The sequence below is a fragment of the Diadema antillarum genome, unplaced genomic scaffold (genome assembly GCF_040938485.1).
Source record: "Diadema antillarum isolate AM-2024a unplaced genomic scaffold, OU_Dant_1.0 scf00000067, whole genome shotgun sequence".
In the NCBI taxonomy this organism is placed as follows: domain Eukaryota; kingdom Metazoa; phylum Echinodermata; class Echinoidea; order Diadematoida; family Diadematidae; genus Diadema; species Diadema antillarum.
Window position 1 is genome coordinate 783,903 of NW_027270956.1, and position 27,698 is coordinate 811,600.

The 27,698-nt window shown below is 40.5% G+C and overlaps 2 protein-coding genes across 2 annotated transcripts in view; one reads left to right on the top strand and one right to left on the bottom strand.

The window, feature by feature from the left end:
* The window catches only part of LOC139716594 (homologous-pairing protein 2 homolog), a 64,651-nt gene that overhangs the window by 24,387 nt on the left and 12,566 nt on the right, over positions 1-27,698 (bottom strand). The window lies entirely within an intron of this gene.
* Positions 8,393-10,201, top strand: LOC139716582 (uncharacterized). The gene has a single exon (XM_071628109.1). The coding sequence runs from the start codon at positions 8,393-8,395 to the stop codon at positions 10,199-10,201; it is 1,809 nt and encodes a 602-aa protein (XP_071484210.1).

Below are 27,698 nucleotides of genomic sequence, written 5' to 3' on the forward strand. Positions count from 1 at the left end.
TACCTTATCAAAGGCTTTACCAAACAGAAGTTGCAACTACCTATACATGTACACGATTTATACCTTGCAGGAGGTACAATGTGTACTTACATTTTAGTCATCATGGCCAAAAAGGAAGAATTACAAGTAAAAAATAACTTGGTCAGGGGGACACTCCCCCTTCATTAGTTCTTCTCATTTGGCCATGAAGAGTCTCTAAAGGTAAAATCAATTCCCATAGAAGAGCACTCAAGGAGGAAGTATTTTATTTGAGCCATACCTAACATGCCTCTCTCTTGGCCAACAATTAAAGAATGCTGGGAACTATTCACTTTATATTGATGAAATGTATGACTTCCTTTGGCACCATGCCCACCCACCATCAAGCTGTCTAGCGAGGTTTTGTGGGGATATTGAGATGACTGAATGGCTTTTCCCTCCACCCCCCTTCCAGGAATCACTCCATGTATACACACAATTCACTGCGATAGTTCCAAATATCTCAACAGTTTTTGCTTTCTCTTTAAATTCTTCCCTCAAAATTTGAATCACTGAAATGGGCATTTTGGGAAATGTGAAGAGAACATTTCATATCAGGTGATTAAAACCTAAAAATTAACATAAAAATTAATTGGAAAAAAATGTGGCTATGACTATGGTGATTGGCAAATGATTACCATCTTGTAACAATTTTTATGATTATACCTGGAACTATAGATGGATTGTAAAAATGTAGACAAAAACAGGTACATATTAGTATTTTCTCTTGACCTTTGACCCCACAGCCAAAATCTTTCCCTACAAAATCATTGTACAGTATATAAGTTTAATCAAGTGTCTTCATAAAGTCATTTTTAATGTATGTCTCTGCTTGAGAAAATGGTGTAACTTACACTATGAAGCAGTAGGCCTATAATTCTTGATGTTAACCTGACCTTTGACTCTTGACCTTTCACCTCATGACCCAAAAGCTCCCAAGAGAATTATTGTCAGGCAGTACATGTATGCATGTATGTAGGCCCTACTAAGTTTTATGAAGATACCTAGAGCAATTTCAGAGATATGGGCAAAAAAAGTGAAATTTTAGCATTTTCACTTTAAATACTTTGACCTTTGACCCCATAGCCTATACCTTTATCTAGAGAATATCAATATGTTAATTGGATATACACACTAAGTTTCATGAAAATAACTTCAGGCATTGTACAGATACATGGCAAAATGGTGAAATTTTAGTATTTGACCTTGACCGATGATCTATGACATTCAGCCTGTGCACCCAAAAGTTGACCTCAAGGCACAGTTTCATCCTCTCATGCATTGTACATATTTACCAAGTTTCATTTGGAGACCTCAAATGGTGTAACTTGAGTTTAGGCTGTTCACAAAATCAATTACTGATGGATTGGATGGAAGAAATGGAACCCATCAAATATAATTCCTCCGGCAACACTTTGGGTGAAAGCATAGAAATACATTAAACATGAACCTGTTGACTTTTCTGAAGGAGCTAAAGGCACAAAATCAAGGTTTGACATAAATAGATAGCAGTATAGTCTATACTTTCCTTCAAAACATTTTACTAGTGAACCCTCAATTTTCTTTTTCAAAAACAAAGACAGCCCTAGGTCTGATAAAAATCGGAGTGAACAGTAAATTGGCTTATACACTACACTGTGAAAATTATGACAATTAAAATCCCTCAAAGCAGCTAAGAAAACAGTAACAAGGGCCACACGTGGGGTGTTGCTCTTGGGCCAGTAGCTTAAGAGTTGGAAAGTTGACTGTAACAGCTCTAGTTATTAGCTTAAAGGGGCATAGTCCTGGTAGTGTAGAGGGCGCTGTTGATGATCCTGCCGATCACTGTTAGCATTGATACGAAGATTACCGAAGTTGAGCTGTCATCAAGAGTAAAGTGCGTAGGTGTTGCTAAGTAACGTTGCCTTCGTTGTCTTCTCTGTGCATCGCGCAGTCTGTAGTAATGCCAGGGTGCGTGCATATGTGCTTGTTATTATGACATCACAAAAGAAAAGGTTGGTTAAAGCTCAGTCATTTAATTTATCATCATCCCCAGCCGATGAAAGTTTTTAGTATCATCACAAAAGAAGTTTGCTGAAGCTGTCATCCCCCTCAGCCGAATCATGAGCCGAACTGTGATCAGACCACTGACTACAGTGGATCGGACTTCTTCCGACTCGGGGAAGTGGGCCGAAGCGCAAGCGCTAAAGAGGGGTCGATAGCGTAGGTCTCTATAGGAAACTTGCGCCATGCGCCCGCGTACGCATTTGACTAAAACAGCGGGACCATGCACCTTTAAAAATTACAAAAGACTTTAGGTTAGAATTAGCACTTCTTTCCAAGAACCCCATTTAGTGCCTTTCTAATGAGGCTAAGATACCTTTTTACCCCCCTTTCTTCCTATTGTTTATCAATCTACTGAGTATATTTTTAATAGAAACTAGCACAGCACCTGTTATTGGCAAGGTTGTTCCACCACCCTGAGGACCCCCTTTCATCCAAGGGTGATACCTTGAGAGACGGAGCTGAAGCTAGCAGCGACAAAATGACACCAATGCCAGAGGAGGCACCCAGGGTACAGAATGGCAACAAAGTAAGAGAAAGGGAAGACAGAAAGAGCAAGAGGGGGACTTTTTTATCCCCGCCCCCCCCCCCCCCTCTCCAAAAAAGGGAGAATTTTGTGGCTTTGGTACAGGAGCTAAGCTGGACTTATCTATCAAAATATTCATCATCAAGAGTTTTGATATATGGATCTAATCAAATATAATGGAAACTTTGAGTGACCATTACCATTGACCTACTGTATAACCCCTTCCCCCTCTCCTCCCACCCCCCCCCCCACACACACACACATGATCACAGCTGATGACTACTAGGTAGGTTATATTGATGTGACACGCCACTGATGTGCCCAGTCAATACAGTACAGACATAACAAAAAGAATATGAACACATACTTTATGTGCCATATTTTGGGGCATATAGCATTTTGCACCTTAGGCGTGTCTTCATCAGCCCGAAGTTCAAACTAGCGAGATATTTTGCGGTCTTAGAAAATAGCGCGATACAGCGAATATGCGTCTTCATCAGCTCGAACAGCCTGCTTCGGGAAATTAGCACGAAAATTGACGCATGCGCACTTTGCAATATTACTCTGCCTAGCTCGCGGTTCGAAACTGGATTTCCCTGCTCAAAATCTCCTATATCACCGTATGTACGATACTTCAACCAGGGAGGCGAGCAGTACAGCACATTCTCTCCAACGGGATATTAATAACGCTACTCTTTCTTCTGTCCAGTGAGGCATCTTATATGAAATTAACGAATTGCAATGTTTAAACAAATCCAAAATACACACAATCTGCAAGAATCTTCAGCTAAGGTAGAGTGGACCAGAAGAAGAAGTTTACAAAATAAAGTTAGCATGCACGGCACTGAGTTTTAATAGGGAGGTGAGAGAAATCACCTCTAGTTTTAAAGATGTCAACAACAGTAGGCCTAGTACACACATGTGATCCTTGAATATACCGTGCGTGTATGTACTATACACAATCACTAGCTTGTACATGCGCTTTCCATAGCCAGCTGGCTAACCAGAAGCGTGGAGGGATCGAGAAAATTTCGGGCTGATGGAGACGCACCCAAAATAGCGCGCTATTTCACGAATTATTGGTCTAGTTCACGAACTAGACCAAGATTTTTGGGGAAATTTTGCCGATCAAATAGCGCGCTATTTGCGTCTTCACTACACAGATAGCGCGCTATTTTGACATCGGACTAGTTTGGTAACCGCAAGATAGCGCGCTAATTTGAAACTTCGGGCTGATGAAGACACACCTCTTGAGACTTTCACATTATATACAGAAAATTTCATGGGTGGTTAATTTGGGGAGCAAGAAGCCAGTGATGAAATGCTAATCATTATCATATTTTAAAAGGCAAAGTCAGTGATCTCTCCTCATGGACATAATAATACACTGCATGTTCTGGGAGTCAGCATTTTGCCAGGTTATTGATTTTGCAGATCTCTTTGGATTGAAAAATTAGTGATCCATAAAACATATGGCATATTTAGAAGTTTTTGCACTACATCTGGCTTTTTGGCTACTCTTTAAAAACACACATACTGGAAGAAATTGAATCATAGTCAGGAAAATGTCATTATCAACTGTTCAAAAGATTATCTTTCTTTCTTTTTTTTTAAAATCCAGCACACCTGCATTTTAATTCGTCATGTGACTGTAGTCAGTGATGATTATCAATAACAATACAGAGCAATGAAATAAATTCTTAAATTGCGATTGGAGCACACATTCTGTCTCTTTCAGAGAGTCCTATCCAGTGCCACTTCAGAATCCTGCTCAGTTCACGATGCATTTCCCACTCTGCAGCTTCTTGTTAATGTGGCTGACACAGGCACTTCCTAATCAATTAAACATCATTTGGTCGAGTTTGGGAGGTGGCAATCACTTCACAGGTACACTGTGCCAACAATTATTCCTGCCATCAGCCCTGTAATGGGTGTTACTTTATCCCCATCAGAATTATCCCTGTCAAGGACAGTCACATCAGAGATCCAGCTCTCAAAAAGCCACGCCAACCTCCTATCTAGCTACACTGCTATAAAGTCAAGGCAGATTGGACTCACTCCTAATACTATTCTTTCCTTCCAAATTGGTAGGTAATCAACAAAGCAACATAATGTAGAGCCATCAACAGTCATATTGTTTCCACATAATTTGACTATGATTGTGAGCCCACAAAGATATTACCCTTGAACCTATGTGAAACATAACTATTGTCTATCTAAAGCCAGACATGCCAATAATCTCATCACTTAAAAGACAATGATTGACAATGAGTTCATTATTCTGTAAGTCCGGGCCTCTAAATCTTTTTCAACCGGAGGCCCACATTGGCTCCAACAAATGTACATGTTATACAGGGCCCAGAGTTCAAGCTCAAATGTGAATCTCTCCATATTTCATTTTTGGCGGTCACAAGAGCTTTGCTGCCCACCAGTTGAGAAGCACTGCTCTTTGAAGTGAAACTGATGGAAAGGAAGGAGCTCAGTACAACCACAACAAATGAGCTAACAGACAGAAAAACAAACAAACAAACAAACAAACATCAACACCAGAAGCTGCATCCTGCAAAGTTATGAGCTGAGCTGAGCTGAGCTGGGCTGAATGATGGCAAAGGGTTGCCATGGCAGTGTTCATGGCACTGCTGAGTAATTGGTTACTTCCCCTTTTGGTAATCGCATCAGCATTGTTTGGTGTGACTAGCTTCAGGTGACGCACACAAACTGTCTTTGCTTGAAAATACTATTTGGAGCCCGAGACGTAATGCCTTAAGGAGCCACTAAAAAAGAGGCCTTTGTTTCGAGCTTCTAACCTCAAAACAAAATTACTACATCATCACAAAATTTATGGTTTTGTTTGTTTATTTTGGGGTACTATTCATATGTGCCATTTTTTAAACCTTATTTATTCGTTCTCTACTCATTGGAAGGATTGCCCTTTCAGCCAAAGTTAGGACTGATTTTCAAAGGGGTCCTTGCCGTAAATTAAAAACAATCAAACATGTACTGTACATTTGCATATAATGCATTCTTACCATGTGCAATGTACCACTGCATATGCATACATGCAATATAAAGCAGGATACTCACAATTTTCAAAATGATAAAAAAAAATAAAAAAAAAATTATAGCTTTAACTTTATCTTTAGCTCATAACAGGCCATCACATCATTTAAAGATAATAAAAAGTTTTGGTACCTCAAAAGTTTCCCTGAATTTTCTTGTCTTGGTTTGTGTTTCACGTTAAAGTACGTTGTCTGTGAGAATTACTCGCCCCAAAGTGCTCTGTCTTAGTTATCATGCAATAATGGTTTCGTACCAGAGCCGTCGCCGTACGGCATTGATAAATATTGTACGAAACCACTGACTGCGAGCAGCAGCGTGCAGCCCATTGTATGCATAGCTAACTGCGACCAGCAGCCCCATACGCATAGCGTAATGGGGCTTCGCATTGTAGCATTCAGGATCATGACAGAATTAGTATCGCGGGTAAATGTCAACTTAAAATCCAAAAATTTCTTCGATTTGAAGACTTACCAATTAAGTTGAAGTATTGAAAACAGGCTTCGAACAACGTTTGGTTCTGCCAATAGTCCCTTTCTTTTCGAATTGATGACTGAATGTGAATCAGTCGAGAGGACCTTGGGAGAGCTACTAGTACTACACTGACTACTACGGCCAGCGCATGCGCACACAAACATCTTATCCATTGATGGATTTGAAATTTGTGCGCATGTGATGTGTTCGTATGCACTGGCTGTAGTATTCAGTGTATGTAGCTCTCCCAAGGTCCTCTCGACCGAGTCACATTCAGTCATCAATTCGAACAGAAAGGGACTATAGGCAGAACCAAACATTGCCCGAAGCCTGTTTTCAATACTTCACCTTAATTGGTAAGTCTTCAAATCAAAGAATTTTTGGGATTTTAAGTTGACATTTATCCTGCGATACTAAATCTGTCATGATCCTGAATGCTACAATGCGAAGCTCGATTAGACTATGCGTATGGGACTGCTGGTCGCTATGCGTATGGGGCTGCTGGTCGCAGTTAATTGCATGATTACTAAGACATGAGAGCACTTTGGGGCGAGTAAGTCTCACAGTGTTAGTTATATGAAAGGTACTTTAACCTGAAACACAAACTAAGACAAGGAAATTCAAGGAAACTTTTGAGGTACCAAAACTTTTTATTATCTTTAACAAGGAAAAGTAATTTCACTTGCCATTATTTGTAATTATGGCCTTAATCTTGATTGTACAGTTACTTGAACAGCATAGCTCAATTTCATTATAATAAATCACATCATTTAACAAAGAAAATCCATATCAGAGGAAGTTGTTTGTGATTATGGCCTAAATCTTGATTGTACTTGGAGAGTGAATAATATTAAAGGACAAGTTCACCTTCATAAACATAAGGATTGAGAGAATGTAGCAATATTAGTAGAACACATCATTGAAAGTTTGAGGAAAATCAGACGATCCGTTCAAAAGTTGTGAATTTTTGAAGTTTTTGTGCAGTACCCGCTGGATGAGAAGACTACTGCAGTGTATGAATAACTTAGATGTCACATGCGTACAAAATATAAGGAAAATATAAAGAGAATTTAACAAAATTCCATCTTTTGAAAAAAGTACACATTCCCCTGACTCGTTACCGACAAATGTTATGGGTAATGTTATTCCCCCTGCCTTTAGAAAGAGGCAAGTCAAGTGCTCTTTTATTAGGCGAAAAAAGTGAAAATATGTTGAATTTTCTTTTACGTTTCCTTTATACTGTTGTACGCATATGACTCACAAGCTGTAGTAGTCTCCTCATCCAGCGGTTCCAACACAAAAATTTAAAAATTCATAACTTTTGCATCGATTGTCCAATTTTCCTCAAACTTTCACTGATGTGTTCTACTAATATTGTTGCATTTTCTCAATCCCTATGTTTATGAAGGTGAACTTGCCCTTTAAGATCAAACCAGAAAAAAACAACGGAAGCTGAAAACTTATGATAATACTTAAAACATACCGTTCCAAACATACATTAGATATAATGAAGAAAGAGAGCGACAGAATGGGAAAGAGAGAGAAAGAGAGGGAGAGGGAAAGAGAGAGTGATAAGCAAAAGCTCTAATGACACAAACATACAGCTGGCACGAGGAAAGGGAGAGAGGGGGAGGGGTAGGACTGAAGAAGAAAAGTTTTAGAAACTAATGAGGCCCTCCCATGCAAGGAAGTTGTCAGCCCCCTTCTCAAGGTTGACGAATGAGCGTGCTCGGTTTGTGTCACACTGCAGGGACCAGCACGGAACGCTCCATTCTGGCAGGGGAGCGACAATCACGCCAGTCACAGGGGGGAACTGGAGGCAGATCAAATCAAGAGACTGCGCTCAGCGTACGCCATTAGTTTGCTCTCTTTGGGCGGTCTGCGCCAGAACGGGAAACCGACCTGGACGTGCTGGGACGATAATGCACAGTGGAACTGCTCTCTGGGAATATCATGGATGAAATATTGTGACTTTTTCTCACTTCGTCCTGGGTGACATCTTGCAAACAATCCATACTGGCTGAATATAGTTGGATCTGCTATATCAGTTGCCATTTTGTCATGTGAGTTGGAGGGGTAAAAAAAAAGAAGAAGATAAGAACTGCATATTCAGAGGTGATTCAGCTATACTAAAGTCATACAACTCAGCTCCACAACACTGAGGTTGGATGTTTCTCTTCTTCAGCAGAAACTTTACTAATCGTACTCAGCTAACAAAAGTACTTGCAACAATCCATACCACTGACAGTAGTGAATCTAAGCGAGGGCACTAAAATGGGAAAACCTGCTTTTTTAGTGGTGGTGTGTCTGGCCATAGCCTGCAATATTGGATCTTCAACGGGAAGGTTGCAATGGCGAATGAAACCCTCAGAGATTATAGCACTACAGGGAAACCTTGTGATGCTGAACTGCTTTGTGGATGGGCGAAACACCACTAGCCCTGGCGAGCACAAGTTCTGGTGGTACAGACCGGACAGGAATATCATTGTCAGCAAAAACCTTCTGATCACTGCGCACGACCCGGGGAGCGATCGGTATAGTCTGCTGCTGGACAAGTACCGGGGTGTGTACTCACTGGTTATCCGCAACGTTTCGCAGAATGATGGAGGCCTCTACCAATGTCTCCTGAAGCAGTCCAGGAATGGCCCACAGGAATATTCAGAGACTGCTAGTCTGACGGTGCTCACTCCTCCATCACAGGGGTATACCCCTTGCACAGTCTACAAGGCATCAAACATCATCCTGTCTCCAAGTGGGAATAGGGCCCTTCAATGTCCTGATGTGGCCAACACTTTCTGGAGTGACAGCACTCACAGTGCTCCACCCAATGAGACAGTGTACCACAGCTGGACGGAAGACAAACATGTCCTTCATGCATTTTTCCTGCAGAACAAGACATCTCTTCTTTCAGAATCCAATGGTGCTGACACGGCCTACTGCGCTGTAAACAGTTCAATGCTGCAGACCTCTCCCAATAGGTGTCGGCTGATTCCTCGTCCCACTTCAACCACTGCTGCCATATTTCCCCCTCTCATTGATATCCCAAGTGGTGCCACCTTGAATTTCACTTGTAGCCATCATGATTCTGCAAAAGCCATTGACTACAGCTGGGACCTGCCCACTGACCTTAATGTTGGGGGAATCAAGTTCATGAAGAATGGTGAGATTGTTGTCTTGGAGAATATGCAAGGGGACTGGGGACACATGCTCAACATAGTGTGCCGTGTTACAACAGAGTGGGGTCTGAAGGCCAATGCAACAGCCACGGTTGCCTTCCTCCACAAGAAAATAAGCACAACTACAGAAGATACCACCACCACCATAATGCAGACTACCACAGAGGTTTATGGTCCTGTTCTCCCAGATGAGACTCAGAAACCACGAGGAGTTTCTGCAGTGTCGCCACCAAATCCAGCCCTGAAGAACATCAGTATCTTGATTGGTCCAGCTTTGGGTGTGATTATCCTCTTTCTCCTAGCCGTCATCTTTGCACTGTGTGTGACCAAGCATCAAACATCATCGAAGCAAAAGATCAAGCTGAGCCCTCAGATAGCACCCTCGATGGAGCACCACAAAGCAGTGACATTGAGGTCTTCCAACAAGCCTTCGACCAACAGGAACAGCCGTGCGTCTCGCCGTTTCTCAGACTCCTTCACCTACCGCTTCAGCCGAGACTGTGAGTACGAGAACATCGAGGCGTACATGGCCAAGAAGGGCCAGTTTCTGGGAGGGACCAGCTCCTTCCAGGACGACAGCAACCCTCCTCTGGAGGCTAATGTTCGCGTCAAGATCGAGATGCCTTCCACACTGAGCACCAGCATGCCTGCCCTGAATGCCAGCAGAATTACACCCCACAGTGACATGGACAATCCAAGCCATATCTTCAATGGCCAAATCTACAAACCGCTGGCCAATGGCAATCCTTACGCAACCCAGGAGCAGCTTGGCTACCCATCCTACGTGCATCACGAAATCAAAGAGACAGAACATTATCAACAGCCTGTGACCCACCATGCTGTCATCGACAAGGCCAAAAAAGCGATGAAACCTCCTCATCCTCCTCCTAGGAAGCCCTCATATTAGGAATAAACACACTCTCTTTTTGGATATAATCTCATTTTGCTGATCGAACAATCAGCAAATTCACAAGCTGCACAAGGCTTCTAAATTGCTCATAATGATTTGATGGATAAATTCCATCTCCAGCACATTGATATCACTTTGATTATCTAAACATGCTTTTCCCATTTGAATGCCTGATAAATTGAGTTCCCCTGATATGTTCTAGCGATATCACTCACTGCAAATGGATTACAAAGTGATTACCTGGTTAGGCTGTAGGGTACCAGTTATGTGGAAACTATTGTTACTGCTCACTGTTACTAGAAAAACAAGAATTAATTTCTCGTGTTCTTTATGTGGTATGTGTTTGCTTGTTGCTTGTTATTCTCTTCCCAGTTGTCATGTTGTACATGAATATATATCTTTATCTTTTCATGTCTTTCAAGTGCCATGAAAGGTGGACCTGCGCACTATACAAATAGCCACTATTATCATTATTTCTGGTTAATAGGCTGTGATAAGGCATCAGTCTTGTTTTTATGTGGCAAACTGGCAGTACCGTTCACTTGTTGAGGTCACTCAGATATACTCCATAAAATGGCAGCATGGTTTGAGGTGGTACAGGTGTTTCTGGACTCACAATTTTCCTCACAGAAAAAAAAAATGCATGCAGATTTTTACCCTAAAATCTAACTGGTTGATTCACTTCCCCCATGTTCCTGATGGATTAGCGTTTGTACACTTTGAAATGTCACCACAGTCATGTGTGTGTGTGTGTGTGTGTGTGTGTGTGTGTGTGTGTGTGGGCGGGTGGGGTGGTTTATGCGTTGCCCTAAATATAGCGGGATTTGATGTGTCGCACACATGTCTGTGATCTCATGTGGTAAGATTTGCACAAAGTAATTTGAGGCACTGTGACTAACATGCCAGTTCCACTTTGTCATAATGACTGTAATTGTTTGTGCACCAAAGAGTTGTCTTCAGATACTCAGCATTCACATAAAGAAAAACTGAGAAAAAAATTAAGATGACAAAGTAGGCCAGCTGAGATTTTGACTGAAAAAATACAAAACCGTCAAGTTTAGAAGAGGCATGATCTCTCTATTCTGTTGACGACTATAAGAGCTGTGTTTCTGTCAAAATGTCAGAGGCAGGTGCTCATACTAGCTTGTACGTCATCACTTCTTGCCAAGGCACCACATAATCTTCCAAGGGCAAAAAGTGTATCACAAGCGCTGGAAATCTAACTTCTGGAAGGTGCCTATGAAATCTCTTGTTGACGCTAAGGGGAACCAAAATTGAGCACCCTGGATACAAGCACCATCCAAAAAAAAAAATAATAATAATAATTACACAACACTTGCCAGCTTTTTGATTTTATGCAAGGAGTTGTGCTTGACATGATTGGAAGTGAGATACCACCACAGACATTTGTTATTACAAGTTCAATGATGATTAGATTTTGAGATGCCCAGTGACTTTTCTGCTACTATGTAAGCCATATCTTCCAGAGTAGTTTTATTGTTGCAAGATTTGCATGTGGACTGATGATATCCCCCAAATCAACAACCCATAAAAAGCATTTTCTCCTGTAAGTAAGCCAAATGAATTGTATATTGTCTGCAAGGTAAGGAAACTAATAAATTTGGAAAAGGGGTGATACTTGTTTGACATGGACTGTTTTCGTGATTCTCTGTCATAACAATAATCACTTACAAAATTGTCTTTCAGGCTTGATTTGTAAAAAAGAAAGAAAGAAAAAGGAACAAGTATTCAAGTTGAAACAGAATTGCGGCATGGTATCAAATTGTGTGTAGACAGTATTGAACTAACGGGTGACTTGGCAAATATTGAAGCTTTTCCGAGAGTTTTATAAAAGCAATCTTTTGGTCCTCTGCAATACATTATTTGGACTCATTTAAGCTATCTTTTTAACTTGCAAAGAATATTCAGTGGTGATTTACTAAATCCCAGTATACTTGGCAAGCACTTTGCTGAAAGTATCATAACAATTGGACAAAATATCTAACTTTGCTTACTGATCAGAACTTCTACTTTTAACAGTTGTGCCAAGATGCTTGGGTTGTCCACAGCTTTTAAAGTTGCATCCACTGTTTTTTTCATATCTTTGTGTTTTTGATACATATAAAGCTGCACATTTGACTTTGTGAACAGAAAACTAGCTTTTAAAATGTTCTTTTAGTATTCTGTCTTTGCAAAATTATGACAAATGACATTATTTGTCTGATTGCAGCCTTTTCATTTCATTTACTGTCGGCACATGAATCCTTCTGGCTGAGAAAATTAAATGATACTGGGCAATTTGGAGTTGATTCCAAATAAGGACACTTTGTAGAAAGATGAATACAGTGTGGAAAAAGGAGAATAAAATTTTGCAATACATTGTACATAGTTTTGTAATGAAATAAATTTGTTGAAACAACTTAACGTGGATGATATCTCATTGTGCAATTAATACTAGTACTGGCAAATACACGGAGGGTTTTTTTATTCTTTTTTAATGTGATGTGCAAAAATATATGCTTATATGATTTTTATTTTAAAACTTTGTCTGTTACTTTAAAAAAATATCGTCTTTTGATTCGAAAAAATGGAGCTGATTTGCTTTGAAGTATGCAGTGGTTGTGGATGTTCAAAATGGGAAGGGATGAGCATGGCTGTTTGAACTCTTGAATCAAGCCCATTGAACTTCTGAACTTAAGACAAGATGAGTAGTCAACTGATTGGGCTGATGGGGAGGACCACAAATGACAAAATTAGCAGCAATCATGAGACCTCCTTGCACTTTTCCCCAGTTTAACAAAATATAAGGCTGAGCATTCATCTTTACTGCTCATGATAAACTTTGAGTTAAGGAATTTTCTATGTCAATAATAATCAAAACATCACCTACTTTGTAGTTATTTACTGCTTTCTTTCTAGAAATTCCAGTAGTCTGCAAGTTTAAGTTTTGTACACAGTGCAAAATTTAGCAGCACATATAAAGTGTAAGAAAAATGTATCTTCTGTTCGAAATTTTCATTGATGGCATGTGTAAATTTGTCTCTCCATGGCTGCATAACAGAGACTCTACCTCTCCCGCTTTTGATGGGAGTCTCCCGCCGAAAGCCCATTTTTGCAGAATCTCCCGTTCTCCCGCTTGAGATTTAATTTCTCCCGCTCGAAATGATTTCTTACTTAATTTCGTAGTATGTTGAAAAATTAGCCTTAGATAGCATGAGAAAGCATCTAGAACCCGAGACCGCAAGGGATTCGCGCTTGTGATGTGCGCTTCGCGCACTTCAAGTTGAAGTCTCCCTTTTGCTAGGGGTTTCAGGTGGGAGAATCTCCAGATCAGAAGGTGCTTGGGGTTGGAGTCTCTCGCATAATACTTGAGCTTTTTGATGGAAACCTTTAAGTGTGTGCAGGACTTGACTCAAATGCTCCTCTACAATGTGCTAGGGTTTGTATACTGGTATTTTTTTATTCACATGATATGCACTTAGCTCTTTCTTCCATAATGTATACAAAGTCAGTGTGATTTTTTATAGGTTGGTGGTTCCAAGAGGCTTGACTTCCTCAACTGAACAACCGTGTACAGTTACAAGTAATTTAAAGGAAATGAGGGGAGGGGAGGCAAATGTTACATAATAATCATCATATGGCCGTCACCCCTAAAATAATATATTACTTTGGGCAAGGCTGGTGTTTGATTTGCAGGAAACAGTGTCTTAAATAGAATCAGTATGATTTGTCCATCTCATAAAGCAGGAAATCAGGACAAAAATGGGTCATGTCTTCTTTTTGTGGTAAAGTGGCCTCATGCTGGCTTGACCTTCACCTCAGGCACAACTTTCCTTTTCTTTTTGACCAGTCTTACCTCTTACCCTTACAAAGTGGAGAGGGGACTTATAAAGGGATCCAAATGTTTTTCAATATCCATTGATCAAAAGTATCAAATTTACTTCTAGACTATCCTGAGAAACAACTTTGTGAACTAGTAATCCAAAATAGTATCCTAATTGCAATCACAATGCTGTCAAAGCTTACTTCCTCGGGTCACATGAAAAGGTCAAAAAATTCACCAGCAATACTTGCCTTTGTCTCAGTCATTGCAAACTCTTCAATGCAACAATAGATATCCTTATGAATGCACCTTTTGAGGTTAATACATGGGGGAAAATAAGAAGAAAGAGGCAAAGAATAATTCACAAGAAATACTGATGTACATAACATCCAACTCTGGCATGAACCCAACCAGAAGTACTAGTCACAGCCGCTTTCTGAAGTGTGTTTGAACAGACCACTGACTGCATATTTAACATTCTCAAGCTTCTTATTTGCAAGAAGTGAAGTCCTGTAGATGTTTGCTTGCAAATTCTAGCTGGGACTTGAACCAAGGACCTCTCTCAACTGATGAAGTCATGTACTGCAAAGTGACAGATCTTAATTGTAATCCAAAGCTGAAAACAAATTTGTTTTCTTATGTTTTCATTTAATATCCATTTTTGTTGTCCCTTTTTTTCTGTAATAGACTTTAAAGCTAGGTTTCTGAATTGGCAGCAATACTGATATAGATATTGTTTTAACTTGTATCACTGGTTTCCAAGCTTGGTGGTGTTTGTGTGAGTGTGTGTGTGTGGGGGGGGGGGGGGGGGTGCACTTGAAATTGGGGGCAATGCCTACCTCTGAGCTGGAGTGAACAGGTATTTCTGCAGCTGTTTTGGACGATGAACCATCACTGATAGCCCAATGGCCTGGGTCTATAAAGAGGTATCAATAGTCATGTGGTCACCTCAACTAACCTCTTTCCAAGCACCTCCAGCTTGAGACCGGGAGCAAAGGGAAATGAGCGATTATGTTGCCTTTATTTTAAGAGCCAAAGTCGCACATATATAGTTCTTCCTTCCAGGACATTTGGAGATCTCTGTTATAAGAAAAGGTGGATGTGTGAGTGCAACGACCTTGCTGGCAGGATGCCAAGAAACACACTTCCTTTATTTTCACTCTGGTCTTATATTTTTTTTTTGACACCTTGCATTGAAACTGCTCCACTGGAGAGTGAGTACCCTAACCTCTGTCTGTCCAGGGAGGTGAGACAAACCAAGGGGCTTCAATTGGTCAAATAGAACAGCTTTCTTGAAAAAAGAATACTTTGGATACAGGTCATGTACACCAAAACTTCATAAAAAGAGGTTGGATGTAACAAAACCCTCTTATAACAACTTCAAGGATGATTTTACAGGTCCAAACTCCTGATATACCTAAGTTTTTGTACCCTGACATACCAGTAGTGAGAAAAGATCATAATAGGTAAGTGTCAAGGTGTTTAGGTTGTCCTCATAATGAGGTTTCCCTTTAAACATCTACAATGCCATACTTCATGTAAATGTCACACACACATGTAAACAAACATATAAAGCCCTGGAGAAGTCTCTGTAGAGGTTTATCATTTCAACATAATTTTTATGTTTGTTTGTTTGTAGATACCAATATTCTGAACCCTTGTAATCAGGCGCTTAATAGTGTTACAGAATATAGCGTGTGACTGAAGCCTAATTTTTTCTGGCAGTCCAGTCCCTTTATCAAGCTAAACCATCCTACCAACACAATTTAGAGTTAATCTTTAAAAAAAGCAACAAAAAATGGAATCTTTATAAATGTCCCAGCTGTGGTTGAGGATGAGATGTTTTGCTATCACTTGCCAACCAATCATCACGGCCCATTACTACGCAACACAGTGACTCGGCACGGCAGAACATCTCTAATTGGTCGTGTCCTGAGCCGAGACACTATTTGCGTAACATTACTAACGGTAGGCCTACCAGGCAGATCTGCGCATCCGTCACGTCGGCTGTGGCGCGTCATGTGACTCAGCAGTCCGCGCTCACGCAGCCTCCGGCTCCCGCCACGCTTCTTGCTAAAGAGTGCTGCGGCTGACCTCGCTCAAATCAGAAAGTTCAAGGGCAAAATGAGGCGTCCAAACGAGATACAACGTACACTCACAGTTTGTCAGGACTAAAAAAAAGCTTCAAAACGAGAGTTCCCGAGGCGTATGTACCAATCAGCCAACTTGATAGCTGACAATAAAAGTGAATGGCTAGATAAAACATCCTCTTACAACAAAGGCCATAATGTTATTTTTAAAATATTGGCAAGTGAGATACAGACTACTTCATTAAAAAAAAGAAAAATTGCCTGATTATCATCATGTTGCACGGATGTTGTAAATATGGAAACCATCCGACTATTGCTCAAGTCCTAAAAAAGTAAATTTCTACACAAAACCACCACCTATTTTAAGTCTTCTGTCAATTAGAACTCTTGCAAAGAGCATGGTAAAATTCTGGTAAAGTGGTCAAACACACACACACACAGAATGATCAAATGTTAATGCTTCTCGTTCACCCAGTCTTTCGCGCGCTGGACAAGGTCCAGTGTGCTCTATAGCTCTGCACAATCTCGCACTATAAAGGGCCTTACCAATGGGAGCGTCATTCGCCCGAAGAAGCCAATTGAGAATTGGCAAAATGTCGCAACAAGTGAGTTTAATTCCAGTTTTTTTTTATTCACCTAATTATCGATCACACACACGCACACAATCAAAAACAAAACAAAAAACAGCTGACATCTGCTTTGATGGAGATTGTAGGAGGGAGATAACCCAAAGAAGGAGAACATCTAATCATCTAGAGATAGCGGCATATTTCTTTTTATGGCCACGCTCCTGACGAATAAACTGTCATCACCTGGGATTGCCCCCTACGTGGTTCCTGAGATTGAGGAGCGTGCTGGATTCCACACGATACCTGCTGTTTCCATTCATTATGCTCACATTTCCATTCACTGCCGGAGACATCCATTACTCACCTCCAGTAAATTACATTATACACTCCATATCAGCCCTTGAGTCTTCCTGTTTAAAAAATCATGTCTGCATAAAAGTGTATAGTGTAAAGCCTTCAACCTATATTAAAAGTAGAACTAGAGATTGTAATTTGTCATCACTGACAAATTAAGGTGATCCGATTTTTTTTTAATCAATGATTCGAGTCCTGATACTGCAAAGTCTCAGCTACAACATATTAAAATCTGAGAGAAATTCACTGAAGCATAAGTAAGATAGTGCTTGATAAAGAGAGTCATGTCAATTTTCACATCTAAAAAATTCCCTCCCATAGAGATAACGTCATAGCGAAGATAGAAAAAGAAGTACATATGACCTTTGACCCCACATTGCACAGACCAGATGGCATCAGGGCAAAAAGTGATTATTTTATGAAATGATCCTTGTAACATGGTCTTTACGTGTGCAAAATATGGGGAAGATAAGACATGTATTCACCAAGATACAGGATGAAACATCTATGACCTTTGACCCTAATTTACATACCCAAGATGGCGTCTGATCAAGTAGTTGTTATTTTATGAAATAATTTTCGTGACATGAACTAAACATGTGCAAAATATGGTGGAGATAGAGTATGTTTTTCTTGAGTTATTGCACATAAAGTTGCAAAAAGAAAGAAATATTTCAATACATCGAAGATAAACTTTAATTTCAACCAAGTTTTTTCACGTGATCTCGACAACGAATGAAAAAACTAAGGGTACACTTACGATAGTGCTACGTCTCAGCTACAACATATTAAAATCTTAGAGAAATTCACCGAAGCATAAGTGAGCTAGTGCTCGATAAAGATAGTCATGTCAATTTTCATTTCCATAAAAATTGCACTCCCATAGAGATTACACGTAAACTGGTCAAATTTGACAAGGTTACCTTCAATCCGTTTTTTCGAGGTGATGTCGTTATCTAATCAAAATTGTGTAATTATATGTATGAAAGATCATTTCATAAGCTTAAACATATTGAAATTTGGATGAAAATTGGCAAAGGATAAGTGAGATACATTCGAGTGAACTTGAAATTTGATGACGTCATTTTGAAAAATTACTTTTTTTACTTTATTAAGAAATTCGATATCTTTTAATCATTTTGTCAGCAGAGCCAGCCCATGAAATGACATGTACAACTCATCAGCTTTCAGAATATGTAAAGAAAATGGGGGGTCACCGTCCATCCTGACGAGTAAAATCCGATTTAAAATTGGCGGTTTTTTGGCATAGTTGCACTGTGTATCCCCATTGACGCACGCGCGGAATTTTGAATTTGACGGGCCCGTATGACGTCATATTGAATCGGATCGACTTGAAACTTGGTAGAAATATTCCTTGACTTTTCAGACATCCGATCCGTGTGAAAAAACGGAAAATTTCTATTTCATATCAGCTGTGCGTGCGAATATGTGCGCGCGCGTACGCGTCCGTTCAATTTTTTCAATTTTTCAAAAAATGCTCCAAATGGTCTGAAACGTGTGCAAAAAAAATTTGAGCTCGATTTGAGCATACAAATATTTCAACGCGCGCGTACGTGCGCGTTTTGAGATAAATATGAATTTTGAGAACATGAGTAGAATCCGCTTGACTTGAAATATATGTGACGTAAATTTCATTGAAATATTCCATTCCATTAATGAGATATGCATGAAAATGTGTTTTCATGTAATGACGTCATAGTGACGTCACGGTCGACTGATCACTATGATTTTACTTGCGCTGTCGTCTTTGCGACATGATACATCAATGGTATAAGTTTGACATTGAGAGGCAATGCACTTTCTGAGCTAACCTCTGCACAATTTTGCGGAGAAATAACAAAGAATCAGTACAGGTACAGGAGATACAGCAACAAATACATACTAGAGATTGTAATTTGTCATCACTGACAAATTAAGGTGATCCGATTTTTTTTATCAATGATTCGAGTCCTGATACTGCAAAGTCTCAGCTACAACATATCAAAATCTGAGAGAAATTCACCGAAGCATAAGTAAGATAGTGCTCGATAAAGAGAGTCATGTCAATTTTCACATCTAAAAAATTCCCTCCCATAGAGATAACATGTCATAGCGAACATAGAAAAAGAAGTACATATGACCTTTGACCCCACTTTGCACAGACAAGATGGCATCTGAGCAAAAAGTGGTTATTTTATGAAATGATCCCTGTAACATGGATTTTACGTGTGCAAAATATGGGAAAGATAGGTCATGTATTCACCAAGATACAGGATGAAACATTTATGACCTTTGACCCTAATTTACATACCCAAGATGGCGTCTGATCAAGTAGTTGTTATTTTATGAAATAATGTTCGTGACATGAACTAAACATGTGCAAAATATGGTGGTGATAGGGTATGTTTTTCTTGAGTTATTGCACATAAAGTTGCAAAAAGAAAGGAATATCTCAATACATCGAAGATAAACTTTAATTTCAACCAAGTTTTTTCACGTGATCCCGACAACGTATGAAAAAACAAAGGGCACACTTACGATAGCCCTACGTCTCAGCTACAACATATTAAAACCTTAGAGAAATTCACTAAAGCATAAGTGAGCTAGTGCTCGATAAAGATAGTCATGTCAATTTTCATTTCCATAAAAATTGCACTCCCATAGAGATTACACGTAAACTGGTCAAATTTGACAAGGTTACCTTCAATCCATTTTTTCGAGGTGATGTCGTCATCTAATGAAAATTGTGTATTTAATTTATGAAAGAGCATTTCATAAGCTACAACATATTGAAATTTGGGTGAAAATTGGCAAAGGATAAGTGAGATACGCTCGAGTAAACTTGAAATTTGATGACGTCATTTTGAAAATTTACTTTTTTTACTTTATTAAGAAATTTGATATCTTTTAATCATTTTTTCAGCATCGCCAACCCATGAAATGACATATACAACTCATCAGCTTTCAGAATATGTAAAGGAAATGGGGGGTCACCGTCCATCCTGACGAGTAAAATCGGATTTAAGATTTGCGGTTTTTTGGCATAGTTGCACTGTCTATCGCCATTGACGCGCGCGCGGAATTTCAACTTTGACGGGCCCGTATGACGTCATATTGAGTCGGATTGACTTGAAACTTGGTAGAAATATTCCTTCACATTTCAGACATCTGATCACAGTGAAAAAAATGGGAAATTTCGATTGCATATGAGCTGTGCGTGCGTATATGCGCGCGCGCGTACGCGTCCGTCCGATTTTTTCATTTTTTAAAAAAATGCTCTAAATGGTCTGAAACGTGTGCAAAAAAATTTTGGGCTTGATTGGAGCATACAAATATTTCAACGCGCGCGTACGCGCACGTTTTAAGAGAAAATATAAATTTTGACAATATGAATAGAATTCGCTTGACTTGAAATATATGTGACGTAAATTTCATTTAAAAATTCCATCCCATTAATGAGATATGATTGAGAATGTGTTTTCATATAATGACGTCATAGTGACGTCACGGTCAACTGATCACAATGATTTTACTTGATCTGTCGTCTTTGGGACACGATACATACATGGTATAAGTTTGAACTTGATAGGCATAGCACTTTCTGAGCTAACCTCTGCACAACTTTTGAGGAGAAATAAAGAAAGAAACAAAGAAAGAAGAATAAAGAATCAGTACAGATACAGAAGGTGATCCGAGAGGATACTCGGATCACCTAATGATAAGCCACTGGCTGTTCTAGTTTAAAAATTATACATCTCTCAGGGCTGCCACCCTCATGCAGATCTAAGTTAATATGCATAGTACAACGCATTAGGTATTATTTTGAAGGCTGAATCATATTTCAGCTTTAAAATAAAACCTGTACTTTATTCATGCTAAATCAATACTACCAAATATATACCACCAAAAGCATTAAAAAAAAAATCTTTTTAAAGAAACCATTTGAACTTTCCACATATTTTCATACCTTTATCAAATTTACTGTTCTGAAAAAGAAAATGCTTGCCAAGAGCATGACCTACATTGGAACAAGCAATGCAAGCAAAAGTTATTTCCATCGGTAAATAATGGGAATCACTTTTAATAATTCATGGATGCTTCTTTCAGGTACACTGGGCAATTTGTTGGTCCTGCTTTCTTGGAACAGCATTTTATACTTGCAATCTTTAGTTTTTACAGGGAAATTTTCCCCAACAAATACAGTATGCGGATTCAGCAAAAACAGTTTCCAAAGATAAGTGGAAACACTCAATCTTAATAGTTTGAGGAAATTTGGAGAGTTCGTTCAAAAGTCAAGAATTTCCATAGCTGTGAATCATATCAGTGTGCAAGGAAATAAAGTTATTTGATATTATAACGCGACATGAGAAAATTTTGGCATTTGCTTGCCTAGATATCTTCTAATTATTTTTGGTTTTTCTCTAGAGCACAAAGACAGTCTTTTAATCTGTCACAAGATACTGATTCATATTTGCTGGTTTTTTTTTTTTCTTTTGTTACGACCAAAATCACTCTGAGAATGATCGCACAAAAGAAACAATCAACTGATGTTCAGGCGGTTTATTAACAGTGATATTGTGGGTACAGACTGGTAATCAGCGTCACATCAGTACAACAATGATCAATAGAAACAGTTATAAATCGGTAGTGGAATCACTTACACGTATTAAATAATCCTTTGAAAGTGTCCAAATACGATGTTCGATGCACAGACGAATGATCCTTGACGCACGGATGAATGATTCCTCCGACGTAACTCCAGAGGCGCAGGTTACGATAGTCTACGTTATAAATCCAGGGTATATGTCCACAATAGATCCACCGTATAATGTTCCCAGCGAAATGTGCAGAATCCAACGACCACGTCCAGTCGATGCGTTGAATGATGATTCACTTTATATTGTCCAGCTAGGAATCCAGCCCGTCACAGCTTTGCCGTAGCAATGACAATGTCCGTTGACATTAAAATATGGAGTCCAATGAAGGCACATTAATTCTCTGCAGGCAAAATGTCTCCCAGGCCAAGTATCTCCACAAACATAACAGGTCAGCAGGTAACACAGGACTGACTATAACAAGTCACTTCAGAGCCAGAAGTGACGTAACTCTCAGAGCAGAGGTGTTGGGTACTCTGCCTACTGCAGAATTTCTCTGGCTTATATACTATCCATTCACCCCCTTCTAGCACATTCTATAACTCTCTCCAACCTACTAGCCAGTCCAAGTTCCAGGAATCCTGGATGACTCACTGCCTATCTATGTACAAAACATCATTGCCAAGAATAACTACCAATCACATTGGGCTACAGGGACAGTGCCTCACTCAGCCAAATATGTAAGCACTTCCCAGAAAATTCTGGAAAGGGTGAAAGCATTCTAGATTGAGTGAGTTATAATGTATTTCCTGTTACATGCATGTACTGTGTAATTACATTGTATACCACCTAGAAAATTCTCCACTGATCTGGTCAGCCTGTATGTACTATATCTATACCACATAGAATGTTCTCCATTAATCTGGTCCACCTGTGTACATACACATTAAAACAACCATGCATGCAGTACATCATACATGTACATAACTACTAGTGTGTACATTTGTGACACCATCCCCCATGGGAAAAAGAAAGCCTTGCCGTAGCAAGGGTTTCTTTTACCTTCACAATTTCTCATTATTATTTATAGTGAATGTGAGGTAAAATCCAAGTCAAGCTACAATAATCACATACTATCACATGTCTTTTGGATAGCTGTATTCATTCCATGTTCTCTTTTCATGGATACCATTTACAATGATATTGCTTGGATTCTCAGAGCTTATACAATCATATCGAACTGTTTTGCACACATTAATGAATATATGATGCTAAACACATACACTGAAAATGATATGCGGTGAAAACTTTTCACCTTTGATACTCCCTTCATGTTACACTCTTGACAGAGCGTCGGCAATTACATTGTTTTTGCCTGCCACATGTTTGATTTTGAGTGCATATGGCTGCGTCATCATGCTCCATCTGAACAACCTGTTGTTCTTCATTTTGAACCGGTCTAAAAAGACCAAGGGGTTGTGGTCAGTATAGACTGTGATCTCCCCTTTGCTATTTGTCAAGTACACTTTGTATTGTTGGAGGGCAAAGATGAGACTGAGAGCCTCCTTCTCAATTGTGGAGTACTTCTTCTGGTATGCGTTCAATTTTTTGGAGAAGTAGCTAACTGGTCGTTCAGTGCCTTCGTCATCCTCTTGGAGCAAAACCGCTCCCACTCCTACATCGCTAGCATCTATTGCCACCTTGAATGGCTTTGAGAAGTCAGGAGCTGCCAAAACAGGCTCATTAGCAAGGACTGCTTTTAGTTTCTCGAAGGCTCTTTGACACTCATCAGTCCAGGTGTACTTTGCCTTGCCCTTCAGCAGGTTTGTTAGGGGGGTGACTACAGTACTGAAATTCTGTACAAATTTCCTGTAGAAACCAGCCATGCCCAGAAATCTGAGCAACTCCTTCTTGGATTGGGGGATGGGAAAGCCTAGTATAGCCTCTACCTTGGCTTCTCTTGGCAATACTTGTCCCTGACCGACTACATGCCCGAGATACACCACTTTGGCCTTTGCAAATTCACTCTTTGCCAGATTAATCACCAATCCGGCCTCCTTGAGTCGATCGAAAAGTTGCCGCAAGTGTGTAATGTGCTCCTCCCATGTGTCACTATACACAAGGATGTCATCAATGTATACTACACAGTGGTCAAGTCCGGCAATGATTTGGTTTGTCAGCCGTTGGAAGGTGGCCGGAGCATTTTTCATGCCGAATGGCATTACTTTGCATTGGAACAAGCCATCTGGTGTAGCAAAGGCAAAAATCTCTCTGGCTTTGTCGGTCAAGGGCACTTGCCAGTATCCCTTTAGAAGGTCTATTTTACTGACATATGCAGAATTTCCGACCCTGTCAATGCAGTCTTCAAGTCTGGGAATGGGGAAAGAATCTGTTTTCGTCACGGCATTTACCTTGCGGTAATCTATACAGAATCTTTGAGACCCATCCGGTTTGGGTACCATGACGATTGGGGAGCTCCAACTGCTTTTACTCGGTTCTATTATGTCATTGTCTAGCATGTATTGAACCTCTTCCTTTACTTTTTGCAGTTTGCTTGGGTTTAGTCTGTAAGGGTTTTGCTTGATAGGGTCAGCATCTCCTACATCAACATCATGTACAGCCAGAGGGGTGCAACCTGGTTTGTCTTTACACAGTTCTTTGTACTCATGTAACAGACTAGTCACATCTTTCTTCTGATTTTCAGGTAGGTAGTTCAGTGCCTCATCTACTTTCCCTAACATCTCTGAGTTAGACAACCTGGCACTAGAGGGCTCACTTCCATTCTCATCTTGAGCTTCTCCCTCTTCATCTACTTCTTCTTCTACCACCTGAGCTACACCTACCGGCTGACTAGCCTTTCTCTCATAGTACTCTTTCAGCATGTTTATGTGACATACCCTCTGATCTTTTCGTCTGTCTGGCGTACTGATCACATAGTTCACATCATTGAGTTTCTTTTTGACACTGTATGGGCCACTGAACTTGGCTTTCAGTGGTTCACCTTGTATGGGCAGCAGTACAAGAACTTTGTCACCTGGGTTGAAAGTTCGGGCTTTGGCATTTTTGTCTGCCTTTCTCTTCATAGAGTCTTGTGATACTTTCAAGTGTTCCCTAGCTACCTCACAAGCCTTTGAAAGCCTTTCACGAAACTTTGACACGTAGTCAAGTAGGTGGACCTCATCATCCTCAGTCATGAATTTCTCTTTGATGAGCTTCAGTGGGCCCCTGACTTCATGACCATACACCAACTCAAATGGGCTGAAACCCGTCGACTCATTTGGGGAGTCCCTCGTTGCAAACAGCAGGAAAGGGATGCCCTTATCCCAATCCTCGGGATACTCCTCGCAAAATGCCCTAATCATTGTCTTTAGGGTCTGGTGGTAGCGCTCCAACGCACCTTGGGATTGGGGATGATAAGCTGACGACTTCAGCTGCTTCACACCCAAACGATACATCACCTCTTGAAATATGCCTGACATGAAATTTGACCCTTGGTCAGACTGCACTTCCTTGGGCAACCCATACCTAGTGAAAAACTGCACTAGAGCATCTACCACAGTCTTAGCAGTGATATTTCGCAATGGGATAGCCTCTGGAAACCGTGTAGACATATCCATGATTGTCAAGAGGTACTTATGACCCGACCTAGTCCTAGGCAAAGGTCCAACACAGTCGACTAGAACCCGACTGAATGGTTCTTCAAACGCAGGAATCGGAATCAATGGCGCCGGTTTCACTGAATGCTGTGGTTTACCAGCCACCTGACATGTGTGACAAGTCTTACAAAACTCAGCCACATCCACATTCAACCCTGGCCAATAGAAATGCCTCATGATCCGATCCTTTGTCTTTCTGACGCCTAAATGGCCGCCAACTGGTAACTCGTGAGCAATCCTCAAGATCTCACCGCGGTAACTAGGAGGGACAACAACTTGACGGACCACCGTCCAATCCTCATCAGCTGGCCTATGGGGAGGTCTCCACTTCCTCATCAAAATGCCATCTTTGACATAATAGCACTCAGGGACCTTTTCAGCCTCAGCCTCAGAACACGCCGTCTGAGACAAGCCTTTCAACTCAGAGTCTGCCTGCTGTGCTTCAACCAAGGAAGACTTGCTAAACAGCCCATCGCTGTTAGCCTCGGAGCCTAATACAGCAACCCCATCATTCAAATCCTTGAAAAAGGTTTCTGCCAACCAAACACCGGAATTCTCCTCCACATCAACAGAATCCGCATCATCTTGAACAGCTCTACGAGCCTGAGACCTAGTCACAACACAATCTGGGAAAATCCCAGGAAACTCCTCCTGCAACTGCTCAGTTTCAGCAACCACCACTGGTTTATCTGAAACAACTGGAGACGCAACCACCTTGTCCCCAGCCAAGTCATTCCCCAACAGGAAGTCAATGCCTGCCATGGGCAACTCAGGAACAACTCCAACAGTAACAGGACCAGAAACTAGGTCACACTTCAAATCCACTCTATACAGTGGCACTGACATATAACTGCCATCAACAGTCTGAATCAAGACTTTTGCATTCACTGCACTATCTGGTGGAAAAGTTATACCACCATCCACCATCAATGACTGAGAGGCCCCCGTATCCCGCAGGATGACCACTGGCTTACCTGCCTCACCAGAGGTACATGGGGTCACCTCACCACCAAACAAAAAGCTACGATAGCTCTCATCCACCTGCTTCATCCTATCTTTGAATTTGGGAGATTGACTTTCAATGGCCTGTGTTTCACTGAACGGGACACTGTTTTCGGGTAGGACACTTTTTGACATAACAAATCCCAAGTCCTTCTTTGTTTTGTTTTGCAACTTCCAACACTGTGACTTTACATGCCCTGTCTTGTTACAGTGAAAACATTTGATGACATTTGCACTTGTACTGGACCCTTTGTCAGATTGAGGCTTTGGTGCCGATGAAGTTTCAGAACTCGTGCCTTTTTCAGGACCAGCATTCTTTGGATTGCTTGACTGAATTTTGTCTCTCTTATTTCCAGAGAAATTCCTGAAAGGTGGTCTGTTGTCATTTCTGTGGGTCAGCTCATACTCATCAGCCATCAAGGCTGCTTTATGCAAACTTGTCACTTTGTGATCATCCAAATGCGACCTCACACTGAAAGCAACACTCTTTTTGAATTCTTCCAAGAGAACAACCTCACGTAGGTTATCAAAGTCCTGATCCACTTTCAGGGATCTGTACCACCTATCAAACATCATTTCTTTTTCACGAGCAAACTCAACATGTGTCTGGCCTGGTCTGCGGTACGAATTTCTGAACTTGTGTCTGTACGCCTCTGGCACCAACTCATAAGCATTCAACACTGCCTTCTTGACTGTAGCATAGTCACGTGATTGCTCTTCAGAGAGAGATGAGTACACATCGGCAGCTTTGCCGACAAACACACTTTGAAGGAGCAAGGGCCAAAATTCCTGTGGCCAGTTCAAACTGTTAGCCACCTTCTCAAATGACACAAAATATGCATCAACTCTGTTTTCTTCAAACTTTGGCACCAATCGAATGTTCTTGGCCAAATCAAATTCATGGGGAGCCCTTTCACGATTTCCAACAGTCTGTGCATGAGTCAATTCCATCTCACGCAATTTCAGTTGCTGCTCCACTTCAAATTTCTTCTGTTCCATTTCAAGTTTCTTCATTTCCAGTTCTTTTTGTTCTTTCTCCCTCTCTCTTTCCAATCTCATCTTCTCTTTCTCCATTTCCATTTCTTTCTCCTTCATTTGCAATTTAGCAAGCTCAAGCCGTGTCTGATCTGAAATTTGAGCTTGATCAGGAGTATGAATTTCTTCTTTGAGCTCCATGTGACCAGCTACTAAGTCAAGAATTTCTGACTTTCTTACACCTTGTGGAACATCAACATTCAAATGCTGTGCAATAGCAGTCAAATCACATTTGCGTAACCTTTGCAAATCTTTGAGGGACAAATCTGTCCTCTGAACAAATGCCTGAACATCCATTGTACTGATTGACATTGTGACAATGTGTTACACACAATATACAATAGAACAATCAACTCAACTGGTATTATGT

Bases quoted from the DNA above. Each gene is read 5' to 3' on its own strand.
- LOC139716582 (XM_071628109.1), top strand. From the start codon at position 8,393: ATGGGAAAACCTGCTTTTTTAGTGGTGGTGTGTCTGGCCATAGCCTGC.